The sequence below is a fragment of the Bombus pascuorum genome, chromosome 8 (assembly GCF_905332965.1).
Source record: "Bombus pascuorum chromosome 8, iyBomPasc1.1, whole genome shotgun sequence".
Classification (NCBI taxonomy): Eukaryota; Metazoa; Arthropoda; class Insecta; order Hymenoptera; family Apidae; genus Bombus; species Bombus pascuorum.
The window spans coordinates 11047605-11064942 of record NC_083495.1 but is presented as its reverse complement, the minus strand read 5'-3'; the positions used below and the strand labels follow the sequence as shown (position 1 = coordinate 11064942).

General features: G+C 29.2%; 3 protein-coding genes across 4 annotated transcripts; 1 reads left to right on the top strand and 2 right to left on the bottom strand.

Moving 5' to 3' along the window:
• Positions 1-199: 199 nt before the first annotated feature.
• LOC132909764 (cell division cycle protein 16 homolog) lies at positions 200-3437 on the bottom strand. Its single transcript, XM_060964805.1, has 11 exons — positions 3026-3437; positions 2786-2938; positions 2544-2702; positions 2290-2449; positions 1962-2214; positions 1816-1895; positions 1647-1736; positions 1257-1566; positions 926-1088; positions 637-829; positions 200-556 (listed from the first exon to the last, which is right to left on the bottom strand). The coding sequence occupies exons 1-11, from the start codon at positions 3134-3136 to the stop codon at positions 273-275; spliced, it is 1956 nt and encodes a 651-aa protein (XP_060820788.1). The 5' UTR covers positions 3137-3437; the 3' UTR covers positions 200-272.
• A 121-nt stretch (positions 3438-3558) lies between these two features.
• On the top strand, positions 3559-14020 carry LOC132909754 (protogenin-like). 2 transcript variants are annotated; one of them, XM_060964780.1, is made up of 20 exons: positions 3559-3975; positions 4815-5077; positions 5155-5287; positions 5369-5525; positions 5596-5670; positions 5766-5992; positions 6343-6488; positions 6567-6726; positions 6803-7087; positions 7190-7354; positions 7431-7622; positions 7708-7892; positions 8070-8217; positions 8305-8403; positions 8485-8638; positions 8727-8860; positions 8934-9296; positions 9387-9664; positions 9746-9853; positions 9935-14020. In XM_060964780.1, exons 1-20 carry the CDS (start codon positions 3909-3911, stop codon positions 10142-10144), a joined length of 3549 nt encoding a protein of 1182 aa, XP_060820763.1. In that variant the 5' UTR covers positions 3559-3908; the 3' UTR covers positions 10145-14020. The 2 variants fall into 2 exon arrangements, with proteins under 2 accessions (XP_060820763.1, XP_060820762.1); XM_060964779.1 differs by having other exon boundaries at positions 7187-7354.
• A 479-nt stretch (positions 14021-14499) lies between these two features.
• On the bottom strand, positions 14500-17042 carry LOC132909788 (uncharacterized). Its single transcript, XM_060964880.1, has 7 exons — positions 16636-17042; positions 16379-16552; positions 16065-16267; positions 15840-15993; positions 15486-15754; positions 15139-15354; positions 14500-15063 (listed from the first exon to the last, which is right to left on the bottom strand). The coding sequence occupies exons 1-7, from the start codon at positions 16682-16684 to the stop codon at positions 15010-15012; spliced, it is 1119 nt and encodes a 372-aa protein (XP_060820863.1). The 5' UTR covers positions 16685-17042; the 3' UTR covers positions 14500-15009.
• Positions 17043-17338: the final 296 nt, after the last annotated feature.

The window sequence follows — 17338 nt, the reverse complement described above, 5'->3', positions numbered from 1 at the left end:
CAGTTCCCATAATGACAGGTACCCAAATATGTTTATTTGTCGACGAACTTTTGGGATCTCGATCTAACCCGAATCAAGGTTCAGGTACCCGCACATCTCTAGTGGGTAAATATTAATTATTTAAGCAAGCGTGCATCAAATTTATATACAAAATGAATAGAATATATAATAAAGGATAACTCTCTGAACAAAAAAGGAATGTTTGTAGCAAACCATTTGCTTTATTACATACACAAATCCATTTATTGTGTAAAAAAATTTGCGCATTTTTACTATTCTATATGAGCAGTCGATGAATCCAACATTTCAACTTCAGAACTAATGTCAGTGGAATAATTCACAACTACGTCTCGCGGATTGCGTTCCACTTTATCAGAAGTATCTTCAGTTTTACTGGAATCTTCTCCCCATCCAGAAAATAAATTTACTCTTAATTTATCAATATCTTGACTTGCTGACCCAGCTACATTATTTGCATTTTCTAAAGGTTCTGCATTATCTGTTTCTTGATGTTCAGTTGCAGGGTACTCATATTTTGGAATATCAACTGGTGCACCTAAAAAAGAATTCATATATAATCAGATACAATGTACATTTAATAAAATACACTGAAAACTGAAAATTTTCTGTATATACCAGGATAAGGGGGCGATTCTTCTATAAGTTGTTCCATAACATAAGTTAACATAGTTGTTGTGAAAGTATCATCCCTCCTAAGTCCAAGAGCTCTATGAAAAGCATCAACAGCTTCTTGCGTATTTCCCATTAATGCATGAATGAAACCCACTGCTGAATAAGTTGATGCATTTAATGGATTTAACATTAATGCCTGCAATCATTATTAGGAAATTTATCTGATAGCTCGTAATTTAAATTGACATTTTAAGGAAAAAGTATGTTTCTATGTCAATAAAAATTTTTTAACCTGTTGGTGATATTCTAACGCCTCTCCGTATTTCTTCATTTTTCTACAAGTATGACCCAAGTTATTTAAAAGTGCCTCCCATTTACTAGGTAGAATAACATCCTTTAGACCACCTTGAATTCTTTTCATGGCTTCCTTAAACTGCCGTTCAGCAGTTTTGTAACTGTATTCGATGAAACGACAACTCTTGATAAATTAGACAGATTTCCAAAAACCGGGGAAGGGTGGAAGTACACTAATCAGGTTGCAGAGTGAATTTTGAACCTCTTTTTTGCATATTAGAATAACTCAATCTCAGGGATAATACTACAATAGACATCATAATACTTACTCTAAATTATAAAAAGATATAACTCCCATCTCGTGTATAACAAATGGATCGTTTGGAGCTATTCCTTGAGCCTGTTGGAAAAACTTGTCAGCCAATTTAAGATTATTTGTTAATCCACATTCAAGTCCAATATATAAAAGTGGCAGGTGACAACCTTTCATTAATTGAGAAGCCTTAAAATAAGCAGCCATTGCCTGGTCATGCTCATTTTCTACTGCAAAGGAATGACCATAAGCTAACCAAGCAGGACCAAATAATCTGTCCAGTGCTGTGGCTTTTGCTAAATATCTTCGTGCTGGATCACTTTTTCCTATTATCAAAACAATGGAATATCTTATAAAGTAAGAATACAAAATAATTCTAGAAATATCAAATAGAAATCATAATTACCTAGACTATAATAATAACATCCAACAGCAAACCATGCTAAAGCCATGTCTGGATATAAGTCAACTAATTTATGTGCTAAATAAAATAAAGCTGAAAAATGATTATATAATGTACAAAATTTCTTTCTAATTGCACATTCTTTTTCTATATTGAAGTGCAATATATTTACCATTAGTTTTTTTTAGTTCTACTAAACAGGCAATATGTACTGGTAAGCATGAATTATGATATGGATCTTTTTTTAATATTCTAAAATATATGATAGAGATTATAAGATTACATAAATTCACATACATACATAAAGGGATATATTACCTTTCTGTGAGAGAGAAACATTTGTGATAATCACAATTATAATACAATCTCTCTGCTTCTGTAACTTCCATATCCAAATTACCTAATAATCTATCTGTGACAAGTACTCCCATAACACTACATGTTGCAAGTGGTTGCTTTGTATTTGGTTCTTGATATTTTTTCAATTTACTTTCATATAATAGTCGTAAAAGCTCTGCTTCAGCTTCTGTGCATTGTTCAGCAAAGGGAAGAGATTCCAGAAGTTCCTTTTCTATTCAAATTATATGTATCATAAAATTACTTGTATCTATTATTACATAAAATTTATACATACACACTTTAATACCTTCAGCAGCTGAAAGCATTTGATTTTGAACTAATGCTTCAAATGCTTGATATGAATATACATCACAATGTAGAGCTTGTTTGTAACAGTCAGTTGCTACTGCCCTATTATCTAAAGCTTCATATATTCTTCCTTTCACATACAATATTGAACTGTGTACCTATCACAAAATATAAACTAGTCTATAAAGTTCATTACATTACAGAAATAATATTTAAAAGAGGTTATGAAGAACATTATTTATACTTAATCACATTTTTTGGTGCATCTTCTAATATATCTGCACGATCTCCAAAACCTGACTGTGTTATGTTTGTACATACTTCTGATTCTTTAATAACCTGTAATGCTTCATTGTATTCTTTTGCTTCTAACAGACTTCTTACTGTTAGATAATGACACATTACATCTGTCTATAAAGTAATATTAATGTAATTAAAAAAAATGTATATAACAATGTTATGATATTATTAAAAGTTTCAAAGTTATAATTTACCTTTTCCAATCCACGATTTCTAATAAGATGAGCAGCTCTATGATATTGTTTCATTAAATACATACAATGCGCTAAGATGCATATATCTTTAGGATCTTCATTACTTAATGAAACAACTTTGTCTGCCCAAAATAAAGCAGCACTATAAAGATGCTGTAAACAAACCAATAGTCAGTTTTTTTTAATAGCGTACAATAAATCGACATCTTTTAAAAAGCTTGATAAATTTTGATACTTTACCAAATCAATGTACGATTTAATTAATTTTCTACAATTATCTAAGTCAATATTCTTATTATCTAATAAATTATGCATTTTCTCGCAATCTGCGTCAACACTCTGTCGCGCCATATTTAATTTAAATTTTGAAGGTTAGGTATTCCTTCCTTAATGAATCAACGTTATATATACCAAGATATTTGTAATTGAATATAGTACTACAAGGTATTCCTTTCATATATATAAATACTTGTTATTAAATTATTACAATCAAAATCACATTTCATAGAACATTAGATAATCGCATAGTTGTTTTTGCATAGACTAAACAGTTTACATTTTTAAACTATACGATGATACAACAATAACACGCATGTTGTTATCATCCATCATTTCTACGTAAACATTTCTGATAATGTTATTGGTCAAAATATAAGGAAATTGGATAAAGCATAATATGTGGTGCTACGTAACAAAACATCATTCTGCTTCAAAAATTTCTCACATCCGGCGCTGTGGGTCACGATCTAGAATTTTGTACATCTTTTCCTCACTGGAATAATTACAAACAAGGGTAGTAGCGAATTAGAAGATGGCAAGAAACGAATGAATCGCGTGCTAATGCAAACGAAGCTAATCGAGCATAATTCGCGACGACCGTGTAACTCTCGGTATTGTCGACGTCCTCGAGTTTTCGGTGACGATATATTGTTAATCTTAACGATAATGTGAGAAGCTAGAGCGAAGCTGAAAGGGGGGTAAGAGTTCGGCGAACGGAACGGCCAAAAACTCTTGCAGGCGATGTCAAACATGCGGCGACGAATTTCGCAGAAAAGTCTATCAAACCGACGGCGTATTTCGGCCAAGATTTGTCAGTGAAACTAGTGCCAATGAGTGTGAATATATGGCGGCGCGAGTACTTTTACTGAGCATCTTGTTTACAGAAGTGCTAAAGCCCGCTTATGCCGCAGGTGCGTCTCCCTTCTCTCCGTCAATCTAATCTGTTTATATTCGCCAAACTGATACACGCTGGACCACGCGCCTAACGTTCGTTCTTTTGTACTCTTATAGATGGTTACAATCTTGATACTTTTTCTTTTTTTACGAACTGTACATTATCCGATTAAAATAAGAGTTAAAATTCGAACATTTTCGATTATATAGTCTTTTGAGAAAATAATTGTATTTCCTAAATATTTTGTTTATATTACTGTGACATGTATGAAAAGAAATTGTTGTAAAACAAATAATTTAAAATATTTAGATATTTTATTGGTAAAAGATTATTTGAATTATGATAAGGTAGATTTACTCTAATGATTTAAAATTTGGATTAGTATAATTTTACATGAATATATGTATACATTTGGATTCAGTGATCACATATTATCCTTTTTATACCAAAATATGTGCAAATTATTATCTTTTATTTAGTAAACAAATGGGATATATGTCCTTTTTTCTGTTCCTAAATATATAAATTAAAACATAAATGTGGCATAATATACTATATATAATATAACAATGATTTTATAATCATTATACTCTAGGTGTATTCTATAAATTACTTATGCTGTAAGTTTGATTCTCCATTTGCAGAATCATCTGATAATTTTATGTTTTATTTACTTTATATTCTATTATATAATATATTGAATCTCATCTTCATAATATTAGAGAGAGGCAGGGGGTGATGTAATAGCCATCTTGAATATGACAGTTTATAATATTCAAAATATTTTTTAACACATTATTATAAAAATTGTAAGCTAGTAGATTTTTAGATAGTGCTTTATGTTTTATACTTTAGGTGTCAAAGAGATTGGAACTGGTCTACATAACAAAAACGTGTCAAAATCAGAAAGTTTCAACATTAGTCCAACCAAAAGTTCTGGCATAACATTAGAAATTCAACCCAGTGGTCATGTGATATTAGGAAAAAAAGGAGTTACACTTACTTGTATAACTGGACCAAATCAAAATATTTCTTGGTTACACAATGGAATACCTGCACCACCATGTGGTATTGCACGTTGTACTATTCTCAAGAATGGTTCTCTTCACTTACATAAGGTACATATTGAAAAATTTTATTTGTTATTTATCTTACAATTAAATCAATTAAGTATTTTATTTTATTGTTATAATAGATGGTGCAAAAGTTTAAAGAAAAAAACTCTACTACAGTTAACTTTAAAGATTATTACAAAGATGAATATCGTTGTGTAACACGTACTAATTTAGGGCTTCTAAGATCATCTCCTACATTTATTCACATAGCAGGTAAGTTTTCTGTTTAACATACTGTTATTAAGCTTCCTGATTTTATAAATGATGTTAAAACATATAATTATATTTGTTTAGAACTTGCCCATGTATTTAAAAAGTCACCAGAAAATATAACTGTACAAGAAGGTGAAATTGCAAGATTATCTTGTTTAATAGATAGTATTCCTTTTCCTCCTAATATCACATGGCAGCATAATGAAAAAATATTGTTGCCCAATCAGAGTAATTTAAAGTAAGTAATTTTTGTCAAGAATTAACAATGAAATTATTTTTTATATTAATTGAGATTATTTAATTTCCAGTAGTAAGTATATAATGGTACCACCAGGTGTTCTGTATATAAAAGCAACGAAGTTATCAGATGCTGGTTCATATAGGTTTGTATCCATACTAGTATCATACAATTGTAAAACAATTTGTGAAATTAAATTAGTAAAGAGAAAAGTATATAATATATTATCTATATTCACAGATGCATAGTAAATAATGAATTCCTAAAGAAAACCAAAAAAAGTAAGGAAGCAAAATTAACTGTTATTTCACGACCAGAGGGTAATGGATCACATATACCACCATTGTTATTTCCACAAATTTCATACAATCATTGGTTGTTAAATGGATCGAATCTTAGTTTAGTATGTGCTGCATCTGGATATCCACCGCCACTTATGATGTGGTCATTTATTCCTCGCTATACTGGTATTTGATATACATATATTAACCATTTGAGTCCCAGGGGTCATTGAAAAAACAGGGTCGAAAAATCCCGAGCAGCGCGATAGCGTTGTCTTAATCGATTGCGGCACAATAGCGTTTGTCATATTTGTTACTTTATAAAATACATCTATATTATTATATATGCATACTATTAGTTTATAAATATTTCAAGTTTTGTTCAATAAAAGTTATTGCGTTCAAATGTACTGGGACTTTTCGTCACAAAATCTAAACAGCACAATCGTGCTGCTTGGGACTTAAACGGTTAATAACATTATTTATATATAGATGATATTTATAATATAAAAATGTAGTGATTTATTCATTTTTAGGTAATCATAATGTTGCACAACCTCGCATTTTGCTTAATTCTAGTATTGGTATTAATATATTGTCACTAGTAAATGTGAGTGCATCTGATGCAGGAGTTTATGTATGTTCTGTAAAGAACTTTGTTACAAATAATGTGAAGATTCAAGTAAGTTATTAAAAAGTATTATTAAGTATGAACATAGTTGTTCATAATTTTAATAACATGCTGCAAAAAACATTTCAGAATGTAACAGTGGATATATTAATACCACCATCATTTGTGAAGATACCTACAAATCAAGTATGTCCAAATGGGAGAACCGCAAGATTTGAATGTCAAGCACAAGGGTTACCTGTGCCTAAAATATATTGGTTAAAAGATTCATTGAATATAACAATTAATGGTAAAGTTATTCATTACAATATTTATTTATATTCATATTATAATACGTATAATTTATGTATAAACTGTTTTTGCAGGACGTAGGACTATATATACAAAAGAATTTAATAAGATGGAACTTGCAATATCAGCAACAGTTCCATCTGATTCTGGTATTTATCAATGTGTTGCTGTAAATTCTGTGGGAGAAATTTGGGCCGCAGGTCGGCTTCAAGTAAACACATCTCGTAATAGTCCTGCTGCACCTACCTCTTTAAAATGTCGTGCTCTGTCACCCGTTAAAATTTTTATTTCCTGGGAACCACCAAAGTCTCTATCACATAGCAGTATTAAAGCTTATACCGTCCATTATAGTCCCGTAGGTAAGTTTAAACGATTTAATATGCATAGAAATATTTATATAATAATTAGTTAAATATTTTATAATGTTTTTCAACATCTTTTATGTCGTGTTCATCAAGAAGGAGGCAAAGAAGAAGTTTCTCCACCTGAACCGGGTAATTCTACGTCAGTAGAAGTGACGAAGCTTCTTGAACCATATACTAATTATTCCTTCTACATACGAGTGTGGAACAATTATGGTCCTAGCGATCAATCAGCCACCATTTTGTGTTCTACAGCCCCAAGTGGTACGTTATTTTTTAATGTAAATTTTATCATAAACGTAACGAAAAGCCAAAGGTATAGTTTATTTTCTTCATTCAGTTCCTAAAGGTGCACCAAAAGTAAACGCGAATATACTTAGTAGTACAAAGTTAAATGTATCATGGGAGCCATTACCTAAAAAGGAGTCTCGTGGTGTTGTGGTACAATATAAATTACAGTTGAGACTGCATGAACATCCATCTTCTCGGGTTCTTCACTTACCCGCTGACGTGGATTCTTATGTATTTTCTGGTATATATGTAATTCTTTTTGTACAGTCTTTTGTACACTTTTTTGTATTAATTTTATTTGAAGATTACTAATCATGTTCTTGAAGATTTAATACCTGGAGCACAATACGACCTACGAGTACTAGCCAGAACAAAACAAGGTTGGCCTAACGTGAGCGAATCGCAATTAGAGTGGATTACTGTAACTATGCCACCAGCTGAATCTAATCAATTTATTATCAAAAATGTTGTGGATGTACAAGTATTAATAATAAATGCTTCAATTGTAAAGGTTAGTATACAAATTTTGTTAATCAAATCTTTTTAATATTATTGTATTATTGTATATAATATAATATTTATTATATATATCATATGTATATGTATATATATTATATATATTATATAATAATATTATTATATATTATATTGTATTTCTATAATATTGAAATAAATTTTGTCATATTAGATGAAATGGAAAATAAATGTTAGGGAAAATAACATAATTGAAACGGAATTTGATCTTTGGCAAATTTATTGTGAGAATCAAAGTGGACATAAATTAGCAACTATTTTTTTACCACAAAATGTTACAGAATATGTATTTACTAATCTTGGTAGGTATTGGTCAGAATCATTTCCAAAAAATTATGTATGTGTTGTGTTCTTCTTTAATTATGTATTTATTTTTTGTTCATAATTAGATGTAAATGTTTCTTATACAATGGGCTTATGTATGATAAGTTCTGGTGAAACAACAGGCTGTTTAACAAAACAAATACATACTGTTCAACTTGATACAAGTAAGTATATTATAAATATAAATTTTATTATAACATAAACGAATTAATTGGATGTATCATTGTTTTTTTTTTATTAATCAGATAATGTACCAATGGCCTTGGAAGCAATTCCTGTTTCACCTACTTCCATAAATGTTACATGGTCCTTGAATGGTGTGCATGAAGTGAACTCTTTTGAATTATGTTATCATGCAATTCATGTCACAAATTTAGATGGTCCTAAATGTTTTATATTGTACGTAATATAAATTATGCATAATCTTTTTTCATTATAATTTCAATCAACATCTTTGCACTAAATATTTTTAACATCCTCTTGATAGGAACGATACGAAAGCAAATATTGACAAACTCAAACCATTTACATTATATCAGTTTAAAGTAAGGGCCATTCAAAATAATACAAACCAAAGCAATTTTTATAGCGAATCTGTAGAATGTTATACGAATGAAGATAGTAAGTGTAGAAATACATTATATTTATTTGTACGTTCGTATTACAGAAACGGTAATTTAACAATAAATTTCAGTTCCTGGTAAAGTAGAAGAAGTACAATGGTTTTTAGTAAATAATACAAAAGTACGAATTGCATGGAAGGAACCAAGTAATATAAATGGTATAATACAAAACTATTTCGTTATATACACAATGGACTTAACGGATTCAGCCACAGCATGGAGAAATGTAACAGTACTTGGTAATAAAACATCGACAACTTTACCTGGTCTAACTCCAGGAAAACGGTATTTTGTCATGGTTCAAGCTATGACAAAGGCCGGTTATGGTAAACCGTCAGATCCTATAATCATTATTACTGGTGGTTCATCAAAGGTACCAAGTCCTCCAGATGAACAAAAACCACCACAAAATACAAAACCTGATCAGAGTCTTGGTAAACAAACTTATTTGCTTCAATTCTACAAGAAGTTAATTGAAATAATAAAATTTAATCTTATAATTATTTCATATTTACTTATTTTAGGTGTAATTCTTGGTGTAAGCATAAGTATTGGATGTATTACAATTTGCCTGTGCAGTATATATTGTCGAAAAAAATGTGAGGATGCTCGTATTTTGAGAGAAAGTGCGCAATCTACAAAAGGTCGTGCTTCGGTACGAAATGGAAGTAGATGTTGCGCGGATCAGTCTTCTACATCAGTGAGTCAACAGATGAATACCAGAATAACGCCTAATGAAATTGAACTTGCTGTTCTTTGTCCCACATCTCCAATCACAACTAACCCACATTTAGACACAAAAGTATATAAATGTTTTTTTGTAATATATATAAATATAAGCTTATATTTGAATAAACAATTCCATGAAAATATATCATTGCAGGGTGGCAAATCTAATGGGATTCTTGAATCTTGTGTAAAGGAACCTTTATTACCATCATGGGAAATAAATGGTGAACCAAAAGATATTCATATAACAAAAAATTCTCAGGTGCGAAAAATTTTCATTTTGAATAATACAAAATGATTAAATAATTTTATATATAAAACTAATATATGTCTTGAAATATAGTACAAAACAATGGACAGTGTTGTCTTAAGTACACAAAAACAAGAACAAGAGCCAGAACAAGATTTAGATGGCACACAGCTTACAGTGGTCAATTGTACTTTAGGCAGTAGCAATAGCAGTTTAAATAATAATTCTGGTTGTCCAGATGGAGATACGTCCTTACCAAAACCTATATGTATATCTGTTCCGGCGCTTGGACCAAATGGATGAAACCATTAGGCAATATATTTGCGTGTTCACATTTTCTTCCTATGCTTCCATGCAACAGGTAGGATGTAAAACTTTTCGTGCAACTTGAATCATTTGATTGCAAGATGTATATACACATAAAAGTACATACATACGTATGTATGAATTACAAGAACAGAATTCTCAAGGAAGTTAGAAGCAATGCAAGTTACTATATTTTACAAGTTTAACACGGCATAACTTGTGAATAAAAATACTAACGCATACATGATTAATGTAAATAATAATGTTTTGAAAGTGCGTTGAATCTGGACACTTCAACTATTATCTTGTATATAATGTTTGAAAGCAAGTTATTATCGATAACACAGTATTTCTGCATTAGCAGTTCGGCAAGGAATCTAGTAATTTTTAGATTTCATTTTGTATGAAATAATACCGTGGCACAGATATATCATGCAAATGATACTTAATAATATTCATTAGGTAACTTGCTCATATGTATATTGACATCTATTAAAAAAAGAAGAGTATGAAAATGAAAATTAAGCAAATGGGATGATATGAAAATTCTTGATGTGCACCTGGGTGTCTGTTAATTATGAGTATGTTCATAAAATATCATGTTTCGAATAATAGTGAAAAAGTAAATAATGCATTCCTTCACACTAGAAGACAAAATTATTAAATATCCAAATTACGGGTATGGCCTAATTTATTTCATGATATATATTGCTTTTATAGGGAGCAATAGTACTGATCATTCCAAAATCTTATGTTTTCCATTAACTAAATCTAAATTAACAAGAGATGGTTCTTAGGTTCTAAGAAATTAAGAAAAAATACTATATAATCAGATTTTATGTATTAAAAGTATAGTCTAGGTTTTTCTTTTATTACAAATACTGTAAGTATACATATAGCATCGCAAATCTTGGCAAATATTTATTTTATTGAAAAATAAGACGTTGACAAACATTTTTAAAAAGTGTAACTGAAATGTCCATATTATATAATTTAGCAGAATCTTTTTTATACTACAAGTTTGATAACTGTATTATACACTATTGAGACATTTGAGAACAGGAAAAAATAATAATGGAATTTATAAAAACAGCATTAAAATTTTGTAATATAAAAAAAATCTATAAAAAGAATCGAAACAATTTTAAATCATAATATTAATTTAATCACTGGAAATGTATAATATAATATATGTATTTTTTCCTGTTCATATGATAGAAATAAACCTTATGTTGTACAAGATATTTAAAGTTAACTACATCATACAAAAGCAAAAAGTGAAAAATGCGAAAGAAAATTATAAACATATTCCAGACTGGTGCATGTTACCATGACAGAAAAACCCAATACAGTACCTGATAGAATAAGCTATATCTTTTAGAGTGAGACGTAGATATGTCATGTTATTATTGTACCTCCATTAATTGTTATTTATTACATTTTACATTCAGTACTATTTTAAATGATCACATTACACTGAATTTATGCAATAATATAGTCACTACAAGCACAGTATGAAATCATGTAAAAATAGAATTAATTCAATCTGCACATGCTAGAGATTTTACCATATATTTATTACACAGAGTTTTACATCTTTGTACGAGATAATTTGTTAAACATATAATTTAAAGTCATTTTTGAAAAAATTATTCTGCCTTGTGTTGAAATGATGTTGCTATTAATAGAGATTTTTTATATTGTATATTCTATAACTAAACTTTTTTGAATATAACTCATGATTTACCTATTTTTATGAAAACTCAGTACTAGTGGATTACTAAAAAATTTCACAAGATCTGATTGCAGTTTTATGAAAATAAGTAACTTCATTTAAACACTATTTATGAAATTCGTTACATATTCTACGATCACGATTATTAGAATCTCAATTAAAGATAAACTATCATAGCTATTTACTGACTTGACAGTTCTACAACAAATTATGTTTGTTATGAAACATAAACATTTCACAGATAGGATGCCTGTTTTGTGATTTTTATTTAAATGATTTGTTTTCCATTTGTTATCATATTTAACACGACCTGTTACATTTTATGTTACTGACATATAGTAGTATACTTTTATATTTGTTGAAGGTATTTGTTACTCTTCTTAGAGTTAAATAAGAAACGAGAATTGATATATAATAGTAGGCAACTAGTAACTGATCGCTCATGAATTCATTTTTCTTTTTGCATTAAAATTCTTAAAATATTTTTAAATATTTTTTGCACTGTATGTATATGTTAATTATTAAGCTTGTACAATTTTCTAACATTAATGGAATTTAAAAAAAGAACAAAAAAATAGTTGTAAAGAAAAAGGTATTATTTTTAAGGGAAGAAAAGATAGATCAAAAGCATTAATAAAGAAAAAGAGATATAATAATATGGCGACAAAATATTCCATGGCAAATATTACGCATTTGTCATTTTAAAAAATGTTTTGATTTTATTGTATACAAATCTTAACTAATGTTTGTAGAATTAAATTGTATTTTGATCATTTTACTTTTTAGCAGCATAATGTACTGTATTTGTTAAGCGCGATATTGTTCTGTCTGCTATGAACGTAATTTTAATATAAAAAATCATTTATTTGCGTTAATTTGTACCTTATATAAAAAGTTTTCAATTTATAAGACAACATTCGTAAATTTGAAATGGATTGAAACGTATTGGTGTTGAATTGATATCATAATATCTTTGATTAATTGTGTGAATGTGATAAGTTTCAAGCTTTGTAAAAAAGAAAAAAGAGAAAGCAAAAAATAGAGTCGCCGTGCTGTTATCTGAGCGTTTTATTTGCTTCAAAAGATGGATTACACAGTATTGAAGTACAAAGCAATAAACATTGTTATCTTTAGGCTACAAATAGGAAACAGCAAGTATTGTAAATGTTACATTTAGAGTATAACGATTTATATGAAAGAAAAATATTAGAATTGAGGCTATTTTGATTACAATTTAAAAGAAAAAGTATTTGTTTATTTTATAAATTATTATATACATTGATTTAGAAATATCATAATCTATTACTTTACTGCATTACACTAAGCAATGTTTGGGATATGCATAAGGTATTATTCATACTACTTTTGTCATTTATGCATCAAATTTAATTTCCTATTATATCATTCGAACTTGTACCTTTACTAAATGATAAGGAGCATAGTACGTATTATTTCATTTCACTTGCAATAGTTTTTTCACAAAGTAACAATCCAATAGTATTGGCCATACACAGACAAAGTATTAATTATGTTGTACGGCGACTCTAGTCAAGTAAATATACCTCCATAATTGCCACCCTATACAAGGGATAGGTATGTTATATTACTTAATTTTAACTTAACCTCAGTACCTATTACACAGCACTATAATTTAGATTTACACGATTTACCTCAAAAAATTTATTACAGTGAGTAGATATAGCCAAGACATTATACTTTATTTTATATAAGATATATATGAAAAAGCAAACCCGGTAAAAGAAATTTGATGTTTGTATCATTACCGTTAATTATAGCACTTATTCTATATCGAGAAAACTTTATTAATTTATTTTTTCATAAATCCTTATCATTTTTTTACTGGAACATACACGATTAATGTATTGCTATAATTATGCTGTTTTTTAGGGTGCAGTTACTTTGTAAATATTTTTATCTACGATTGTATATATATTATCTGCAGAAAATATTAAAAGTATATATTTTAATATATTATGTATAATGAACTACATCAAATTATAATCTTATTGTTTAAAGTATTAAAACGATACACGAAATATTTAATGATATTGTTGACCCTTCTGATGCAGTATCTTGTTGTAACCAATGATTGAAATAAAATTAAAACAGTGTATCGATGTTGGTTGTGTTAAAATATATGTAAAAAATAATACCTAGCCCTAGAAAAACATTCAGTTACGAAGAACTGCGAAGGTACAGGTAAAACAAGTGAATAAATTGCGTAAATGAGCAACTTTATTATCAAATTAATAACAATTGCTTCAGAATAGTAATGCTAGTAATTTTACTTGGCAGTTATTGCCATTTTATTATATATTATTTTGTGTAAAAATTATGTTCACCTTTATATAATAAACTTACTAATTTTTTTGTTTGGCATTTAGAAATATTTTCTAACTTAATTAATATTATTTGTACTTGATTTAATACATTATATAATTTAAATATATCTAATTTATTAGATTTATATAACCATAAGATATCATTTACTTGGAATAAAAAGATTTCTAAGTTATGAGTCACAACTTTTGGAAGATACACATTAAGTGGAATGCAATGGATATAAAAACACAAAATTCTTCTACTTCTATAGATCTTGTTAATTGTTTAACAGTTTTTATTTATACTCCCAGTCTTGAAAAATTCAGTATAAAAAGCATTTTGGCGATGTACATAATTCTCTAAAATATTTATCCAAATAACATTACATGTTATAATATATCGTGTTTAGGCATGTAAATAGTCTAGTTTTATTCTTCAATATTTTTCAACTTAGTTATTCCTATAATGTCGAAACTGACTAGCAACCCTAAGGTGCAAAAATTTTATACCTCAAACTATAGTAAAATTAAGTACATTAATTCCTACTTTATCACATTTGCAATAGGCTTATACATGAAATCTTCATATTCCATCTGTACTTTTTTATAAACTCGACTAACAATAATTGTTAGAAGGTAAAATACGAGTAAGGTGTGTAACATACAATAGAGTATGTAACTTGCATAGATTACTAGGCACAAGGTGAAACGCTCCAAATGTTATTTCATACAAATTATTGTAAGCTTTTTCAATATTTGATCTCGGCAGTCTATATTGCTAAAATTCATAGAACCAAGGAATGTGGAAATATCTTCATGTTTACATAATCATCAAGAACCTATAAATAAATAATTGACATAATACCTTTTTCATCAGAATTTATGTTCTCTTAGCCACATAAATAATTATTTACCTCTTTCAAAGCATCTTTTGTGAGTTTTGGATAAAGATATGTAAACCCAATACTCGATAATTTTCCTGTCTGTAGATACAAATGCTTATTGTAAAGAAGTTCTTGATCTATGTATGGAGACAGAGGACTATTTTCCACTCCATCTTTATTGCAAGCTTCTGCCCAAGGTCCCATATGTTTGTCATTGACTTCTTCAACAACAGAACTCATATCTGTCTAAAATACATAAACAAAATAACGTTTTTAACTCATATCAGAATTAAAACTTGCATTACAGTTCAAAGAAATTATATCTGAATTTCTTAGTAGTAAGAGAAAAAAATAGTGTAACAAATTTTCTTCCATACTTTGGCTAGTGTAGATAGTGCAGTACCCCAATAATCATGATTGATATTAAATAATTCTGAAACTATAGCACTGATTGATCCTTGAGTTGAATCACCTTCGTCAACAACGTTATATGTTTGACCTACAGTTTCTGGCCTATTTACTACATGCCAAATAGCCCTGGCTACATCCCTCACATGAACTGTGTTCATGTGAAGATCTGGTCCCCAAAGTAACTTCATCATTTCTCCCAAATGTTTATAAACAGCTCCTACCACTAAACGTGGTGCTACATAGGGGAAATTAATTTGCATATATAAAATATTTGAAAAAATTATTTGTTCATTTTCTATTAGGCAATAAATTATTATTACCTAATCCATTTCTATCACCACAGCCATATACTATGGCTGGTCTAAGGATTGTAAAGTTTAAATTTGGTATGATTTTTAAATCATTCTCTACTTGTAACTTATACTTTGCAACAAATGTCCATGGTTCTCCAGCATCTTCTTCTTTGAGAGAATTCTATGAAAATATTACAGATTACTAATCTTTGTAATAGATTGTTTAATACAAAAATATCAAAGTTCACATACTTTGTCAGAGGTACTAAAATTACCAGAAGATATTTCTACATAACGATCAACTTGTAATTTTGCAGCTTGTTGAGCACAATTTATACTCAACTTATAAATTCCTTCTTTATATACAGGATCTGTTTGACTGCTCTTTGTTTCTCCAGCACAATTGATTACAAAATTAATCGGATTGTCAGATAAAAATGCATTTTGACAAGATACTACAAATAAATATTCAAAAGCTAATCATAAAGTACATGTTCAACAAAACAATTATTATCGTAATTGTTTCGTTGAAAATAGATAGGCGCCCTTATCAAACTTTAAATTACCAGTGTTGATTAAATTTGCGCTCTTAAATTCGAGCAAAGGATGTTCGAATAATTGCTGATGTTTAGTATTCAGCCAAGCAGTTTGCGGCGGCACTTTATCCACGACACGTATAAAGGACACAAGATCGTTATCCAGTAGATATTCCACGAGATTACGTCCTATGAAACCGCATCCTGTTTCAACGATAAAACTTCTTTTTAGTTGTTTTGTTTGTCATTTCCGCTATATGCTATCATATGAAGTAGAGTATGCTCACCTCCTAAAATTATTACTCTTGGCTTTTTATTAGAACCAGACGTTGCCATAATTATTTGTCATTTAAATCCGTTATTCCTTTGTTAAGTTTCGTCCACTTTTGTCAAAGTAAGAAGAACGTTATGCGTTATGACACTTCATAAAAAGACTTCAGTTAGCGATATGGTTATCAAATCACTGTGCGACCAGCCTTCAACTAACCTCAAAAATATGCCGCAAATAAACGTGTTACCACTACCACCGTTCTATACCGATGCCTTTCGTCAGAATCATCGATGCTGAATGTAGTTTTTGATTGCCTTAAGTTAGAGGAAGACAGAATCATGAGGTACCGTTCACTGACGATTCTCGGTTGCAGTTTAAAAGTGCCTTCTTCTAAATCGCGCATCAATCACTAACAAACAAAATATGAAGAATACCTACCGATAAATGAGATTATGAATGATCAATATGCTACTGGTCGAGTTTCAAAACTGATGCGAACGCGGTCGATAGAGATACTTCTCTATCTTATCGATGGAGTGATAATGTATAAATTATTATAAGATTCATCTAATAATTTTTATAAATTTAAAAACATATTTTTCTTATAAACTTATAACATAATGATGTATATATATACATATTATAATCATTGTTTTCATATAACACAATATACACATTTTTGAAATGGATTTTATAGACTTTGTGATTTTTGTTTTTCT

What these genes read in the sequence shown, in the direction of transcription:
- LOC132909764 (XM_060964805.1), bottom strand. Translation starts at nt 3,136, where the DNA reads ATGGCGCGACAGAGTGTTGACGCAGATTGCGAGAAAATGCATAATTTA. An exon ending in AGAACTAAAAAAAACTAATG is followed by an intron (nt 1,737 to 1,815) that starts GTAAATATATTG and finishes ATCATTTTTCAG; the next exon opens with CTTTATTTTATTTAGCACAT. An exon ending in CGTTAGAATATCACCAACAG is followed by an intron (nt 830 to 925) that starts GTTAAAAAATTT and finishes TAATGATTGCAG; the next exon opens with GCATTAATGTTAAATCCATT.
- LOC132909754 (XM_060964779.1), top strand. Translation starts at nt 3,909, where the DNA reads ATGGCGGCGCGAGTACTTTTACTGAGCATCTTGTTTACAGAAGTGCTA. An exon ending in TCAGATGCTGGTTCATATAG is followed by an intron (nt 5,671 to 5,765) that starts GTTTGTATCCAT and finishes CTATATTCACAG; the next exon opens with ATGCATAGTAAATAATGAAT. An exon ending in CAAATAATGTGAAGATTCAA is followed by an intron (nt 6,489 to 6,566) that starts GTAAGTTATTAA and finishes AAAACATTTCAG; the next exon opens with AATGTAACAGTGGATATATT.
- LOC132909788 (XM_060964880.1), bottom strand. Translation starts at nt 16,684, where the DNA reads ATGGCAACGTCTGGTTCTAATAAAAAGCCAAGAGTAATAATTTTAGGA. An exon ending in TGGTGATAGAAATGGATTAG is followed by an intron (nt 15,755 to 15,839) that starts GTAATAATAATT and finishes TCCCCTATGTAG; the next exon opens with CACCACGTTTAGTGGTAGGA. An exon ending in CAAAAGATGCTTTGAAAGAG is followed by an intron (nt 15,064 to 15,138) that starts GTAAATAATTAT and finishes ATTTATTTATAG; the next exon opens with GTTCTTGATGATTATGTAAA.